The sequence below is a fragment of the Aricia agestis genome, chromosome 6 (assembly GCF_905147365.1).
Source record: "Aricia agestis chromosome 6, ilAriAges1.1, whole genome shotgun sequence".
In the NCBI taxonomy this organism is placed as follows: Eukaryota; Metazoa; Arthropoda; class Insecta; order Lepidoptera; family Lycaenidae; genus Aricia; species Aricia agestis.
In genome coordinates this window covers 181560-188045 of record NC_056411.1, presented here as the reverse complement: position 1 = coordinate 188045, position 6486 = coordinate 181560, and the positions used below count along the sequence as shown (strand labels likewise).

The 6486-nt window shown below is 45.5% G+C and overlaps 1 protein-coding gene across 1 annotated transcript; it reads right to left on the bottom strand.

Annotated features, from left to right (window-relative positions):
* Positions 1-1720: 1720 nt before the first annotated feature.
* Positions 1721-2973, bottom strand: LOC121727979. Its single transcript, XM_042116064.1, has 4 exons — positions 2887-2973; positions 2470-2560; positions 2141-2349; positions 1721-1940 (listed from the first exon to the last, which is right to left on the bottom strand). The coding sequence occupies exons 1-4, from the start codon at positions 2948-2950 to the stop codon at positions 1774-1776; spliced, it is 531 nt and encodes a 176-aa protein (XP_041971998.1). The 5' UTR covers positions 2951-2973; the 3' UTR covers positions 1721-1773.
* Between the last annotated feature and the right edge of the window lie 3513 nt (positions 2974-6486).

Genomic DNA, 6486 nt, shown 5'->3' with positions numbered 1-6486 from the left:
TACCTAAAGGACTTGTGTTACGGGTACCAGACAACGGAAATATATTTAATACTTTTATACTATACATATATTTAAGATTTTTATTATATCATACACATACCTATTTAATACACATCCATGACCCAGGAACATTGAAAATCCCCGGCTTGAGCTACCAACGCGCTCACCACTGAGCCACAGAGGTCGTCAAAAACATAGTTAATATTATATTAATTTAAGGAAAAATAATGCACAGTTGCAGCTCTTGTCATTGTTTAACTTATCTTCTAGTGGATCCTCCTTTCTTTTATATATGTAGCATAACCCTCCTATTTTCTAAGCATCTCAGTTCGACATTTACTACGCAATATAAAATCATTAAAATTACTTTTTTGAAGTATTACGAGTACGTCACCTAACATAATATTCCAACTTTAGCCGCTACCTCCTGTGCCTCCATCAGTCATTATTGCGAAAGAACTTATGGTGCTGGGAATTTGTCACCTTGCCGTCTCTATGATACAATACGCAGCTTTCTACAGTAGTAATTATTTACAATTGCTGCGACGGTAATCCTTTCCTACCGGATCTCAAATAGGAGAGAGTCGTCCGCGGATCATAATTCCCGTCCACACAATATTTGCAACTGACCACTTCCTGGGAACCGAGCCGCGGTAATCCTCCGCCCACCCAACTAGCTCTGGCCCGTCGGCCACTCGATACACGCCTCTATCGCGTAGACCGGAGAGTCCAGAGTGCGTCGCTGGGCCGGGGGATACACGCGTGAACGCTCAGTTGACTTTAATTGTGTAAATATTTGATCAATTAGCAGCTAACAGTAGCACACCGGGACAATACCCGGCGATGCGGGCGACTGTGCACCTTGAGCCCAGGTAGCAGAGCTCAAATCGACAAATAATCGGAGACAATGTAGAGGTAAACTAGTAGTAGGCCGACATTGACACTGCGGCGGCCGCCCGCGCCGCGGTGATGCGGCTGTGTGCTCGAGTGACCTTCCTCACTGCGAGAGTTCAGTTATATTTACCCAATTTATAAGTTGGCATTGACATAAGCTAAAAATATTGTAGAGGCTGTTGTACGATGGCCCAAAGCTCGTCAGTTTTACTCAACTTTGACAAACAAGCGAGCCTTCAGCCGTCGTCGCGTCACCTAGAAAGGTTAAAAAAATGACTTTGTGTATCGTAGCAAATGTAGCGTTCAAATGTACCATCTCAATCTCTCCCCGAATGATCGCTCAGCTCGATGAGATCTATTTACGAGTCAATCACAAAAATTTAATAAAGCTCATCGATGCGCACCGATATCATAAAGGTATTCGTCGTAATGAAATATATTACCGGCCGGGGTCGCGTACAACAATGCCATGTCTCGGGCCCTTTGACACTGTTGCTCATTGTGCCGCGCTGCGTCGTGTTGTGCTGTGTTACACGGAGAGAGAGAGAGAGAGGGAGGCAGAGAGCGAAAGAAAGGCTGTTGAGACCAAAATAATGTTACCCGCCGTGTTGCGGGAGATTTTCGAGCTAATTACTTTAGTTATTGTCTATTAGCACTCGATCGTTTATATCTGCAGAGAAGGCATGCTCTTTAATATTATAATATATCCTTCAGTTACAAGGTTCAGTTCAGAAACGTCTCGTCTTAATTATGTAGACAACTTACAAATACTCCTTATCCATTCGTAGTTTTGGACAAAGACCATATTTTAATGATTACTTAGGACTATAAGTAACACGTAAACAACGAGTAGTTTACTGTGTGAGTACGAGGTCCTCGTCAGTAGAACTCGCCGTCGGAGAGCTTCATGGCGTAGAGGTGCAGCGCGCGGAACTCGCAGAACTGGTTAGTGCACCAGCCGCCGTGGCCGTCCGTGCAGCGGCACGAGTCGCACTCGTCCATGTACTTCTCGCCCGGCACGCACTTGAAGAACGGGTTCTTGATCACTGCGGGGACACGGCCATTAGCGAGGGCGGGAAGATGTTGGGAAAGGCCCTTTTCCTGTCGTACGTATTATCGCCCGCGCGCATATATTCTGCTCCTGGCCGCGTGCGGGTGCACATGTATTAAATAACTCGCACGCGGACTAGATCCGTGCGCGGGTGACGACAGGAAGAGGACCCGAAGACGGTGGTGGGGTACCGACCGGTGCAGCGCAGGCAGGGCGCGCCGCGCTCGCACAGCGCGGTGACGGTGGGCTCGCAGTGCACGCACGAGGGCATGGCGCGGCAGGCGCCGGAATCCTGCGCCTCGCACAGCAGACAGTTGCGGCGCTCCGGGGGTACGCCCGCCGCCGTCTCCTCCGCCCAGTACTGGTGCGGGGGCTTCGGCTTCACCAGCTGCGAGATCACGTACCTGCCGATTACACCGCACATCAAATTCTGAGTCCGTTTAAAGGATATCGTTGTCCCTGCACTCGAAGACAAAAACAATAATATTATATTAATATAGACCGAAATGAAGGATGTCACTTACGCCTGGGAGCCGGGGCGGTAGTGCGGCGGGGAGTGCTCCTCGCCGCCGCCCACGGAGCTGAGCGACCCCGAAAGCGGGACGCTGCGGCGCTCTGTGGGAACATCATGGTTTTTGAAAACTTCTTCCGACCACTATAATTAAAGTCCAATAGTCAATAGTAGATTTGTCTAATTTTAAAATCACTATCGACTAGCGTAAGGGCCGCGCCGCACCGGAATGGCAGCGGCGAGGCGAGCACTTTCAGTGTCATGTGATTTTCGAGCGGCCAGGGGCGGCGGTAGACTTCTCGAGCGATACTATGTATTACAATAATGAGGATAAAGTTTAAAATCATATAACACTGAAAGTGCTCGCCTCGCCGCTGCCATTCCGGTGTGGCGCGGCCCTAAGCCTGAATAAAGCCTCCGTTGTACTGACCGTCGTAGGCGGTGGCCGCGCGGGCGAGCACCAAGAGTAGCAGCAGGATACCCTCCATGTCCATATCGAGAGCTGCACCTGTGTGTGTGTGTGTGAGTCGCTAATTGCTGCAGCCAATTACCTGCGGATTGGCGATACCGCCGTATACAGGGTGATATGTGGTAAAATATAGCATTAATATTTTCGTTACAAAGGTATAGAATATGAATGTCGTACGCATCAGATTTATCAATTTTTCTAAGCTATTACTACTGCCTGCGTTTATTTCAAAACAAGAACAACGAGAACCAAATTTACAAAGATAACTCTGTCTCTCGATTATTCGTGTTCATACAACTACAAAATCTACTTTTGTGACCCATTAGATCAGTTGCAGACTTACATTTTGGAGCTACCGGTATCGTACTGTAATTAATTTTTGGTATTTCATCCATACTTCATGTAATTTTGTTTTTTATCATTAAAATATCATACACTGAATTCAGTCTATAAAAGATGATTTGATTTGTTATAACGAGTATTGAATAGAATAACGCCTCTGTGGTCCAGTGGCTTAGAGCGTGGCTCTCGACTCGGAGGTCGTGGGTTCAATTCCCGCGTTGGAAATATGCTATTTCCAAGTTTCGTTGGGATAGTCTGACAAATAAGATGATCCATGCGTCGGATGGGCATGTAAAAAGTCGGTGTTGCGCCGGATCTCTCGCCAGTCGTGGCGGTAGTCCGTTCCACTGGGTTATGAGAGTAAAAGGAACAAAGAGTGCTCTTGTATACTGCGCACACACTTGGGCACTATAAAATTACTCATGCGTAACAGGCCTGATTTCAATGAAACAAGCCACCGTCACCGAAACCGGTGTGGGGAGTATTATTATTGAATAGAAAAGTAAATAAGTGTGCCCGCAGCGCACACCCTGTACGCAGTAATCCCCAATTACAAGTGCAGTATACGAGGTTCGTTACTGCGCTGCAACAGAGTTCTGTATCAGATTTGCAAATTACTCGGAATGGCTGATATTATGCTGTAATAAGTCAGTATCATCTGTTTTTATTTATGATTATTATGTAATTATGTGATGGACGCGATTGCCGCGACATTAACTCTGTCCGCAATAACGCCGTATTACATTACGAGTATTATCTACACCTGACAGCTGACTCCATGTTTTGCTAATAAGCTCTATGGGCTGATACTTGAACGATAGCAGCTGTAATCGCCTTATCATCTCGATTTATTATTAAAAAGCTAGAGACTAGAGCGTCTAATGGCGGCGTTAACCGAATGTATATTACACTAATTCTTGTATTTTTTTAGTTCATGATAATTATTCAAATTGAGGTAAATAATCTCTTAAATTAAAAAACGATCCTTTGAAATTAAACACAGCATCTAAAGTTTGAATAAATTTTTATGTTCTACCTGCCCTGCGTTCTGGGCTTCTCTGCAATAATATAGCTGCCTATTAACTAAAATTTTGTTGTGCTAATCAAATAAACCAATGTGCAAATTACAATAAAATATAATCAACCAATTACTATCAACAACCTCCCTGGCGCTCGGCGCAGGCGTGGGGCGACTCTGTGTGTCCTATAGCAGTTTCACTATCACCACCAAATACCAATTGTATTTAATTTGTTTTTTATCGCCCTCGAGTGCCCACCAGTGCACACGGTGACGTCATCCACTTACACCACCGCATCCATTTTGTTGGGATTATATTAACTCATATCGCATGTTAACATAATGATAATGATAAATGATATATTAACTATTTCAGAGTGTCAGTGGCTACATAATATTATTGCTATCCAGGTGGGTGATCATATTTAATGAGAAGTATAGCAGTAGGACATAATAATTGATAAGTAGTAGCAACTAGCACTTAGCAGCATAAAATTAGTGTCAGAAAATTTTGAAAATATTTTGAAGAATTCACACATTTATGTCATGTAATTCTATATTCTGCACATTCAGAGCTCGTACCCCTCGTCCCCCTCGTTCCCCTCGTACCCCTCGTCCCCCTCGTACCCCTCGCTACTCGTCTATTTCGCTCGCTACCAGTTAGGTGTGAAACTTTAATGGCCTCGGTAATTTTATAATAATTATTGGGAAACAGCCCCCTGCTCGTCCGTCACAAACGACCGTCACGTTAGTGTATCTGAGGTGTCATCAATCGCCGTCGTTTGTCACGATCTGATTGTGAAAATGGCCCAATTTACCGACGATAATCGTGTAAGCTGGTTGGGGTTTCAAATAATGATAGTGTTATATTAATATCTCTGGGAACTGCCACCTGCGTCCCCCTCCCTCCGCCGCGCCCCTCCCCCTCCCCCCCGCGGCCGCCCGCACGTGGCCGCCGATAACGTATCCGCTCATCACTTATTACAATATTTAATTGTGGGATTATCTATATTAAAGCGGTCCTATTGAATTATTTTACTGTTAAATATTAATAACATTATTATAACGTAGTAAATAGGTCTGTCGGGTTTGTAAAACAAATAATAATTACGACATAATCAGATAGTTATCATCTGTGAATTTATTGTTTATCCGCCGGTTGATTATTTTTATAAACTGCATAGGGACGGCCACTATAGTCGTGTGGAACAATATTATACTAAGAAATTTAATTCACAGCTCCGGGCTCACAATTGCGGTGAAAGAAATCGAAATTTGTGTGCGTCAGTCAGCTGGCACTAATTTAATTATATGATTTTGTTTGTTTAGTCTCGGCAGTCGCGTTTTGTGTAGTGGCAGTGTACATAACGCGCTCGTGAGAACCGGCGACGTCTTCGGGCGTCATTGTGCGGGTCGCGGCTGCGGCGGAGCTGGCGCTTTGATGGAGGGTAATGAAATGATCCGCGCCGGGCTGACTGACTGCACTTGCGCTAATTGCGCGCGAGTTCCCACGCGCCACCGCCCGCCGCTCGCGATTTACCCCGCTCGAGGCCTGCGATCGCGGTGAGGGCTGGTTCTTTGGTTATTTAACTCTACCTCAATTCTTAATTTTGATGTATACAATATTACATAAATGTTAACCAACGAACGAGCCCCTGTTGCATTACCTATATTGTCAAATTATTTTCTTACGGTGTTTTTGATTCCTTTTAATTTATTATCTTTTTGAATTATACTGCTAATAAGACGAGAGCGAGGACGATATCGTGCCACGTATTAGGTTCTGTTTGTGTCATGTTTAGGCTATAGACTGAGCTGTAGTTGCAGTCGCGGTCGTGTGTCAGCCCTGCGCGACCCGCGGCGGCTGGCGGCGGTATCGCGAGGCGTGGCGGCGCTAATTGGCACAATAGCTGGTGTTTGTTCCGCGCTCACTCGATTAGCGGCCGGGGGCCCGACCGTGCCGTCTGTCCCGAACTAGCACTATGACAAACGGGAAATAAGGCCCCGTACGTCCCGTAAACGGGTCAGGAAGGAAATAAGGCGTTCAAAATCGCGGTACCTAGGGTGGGCGAGTTTTCTTGTAGGTGCATAACTATATTTATCGCCAGTCGGCTATACCTTATCATTTTATTATCACTGCACGCAAGGAGTCCTAGAATGATGTCTGATACTTCAACATAAAAAAGCACAAAGGCCGTAAA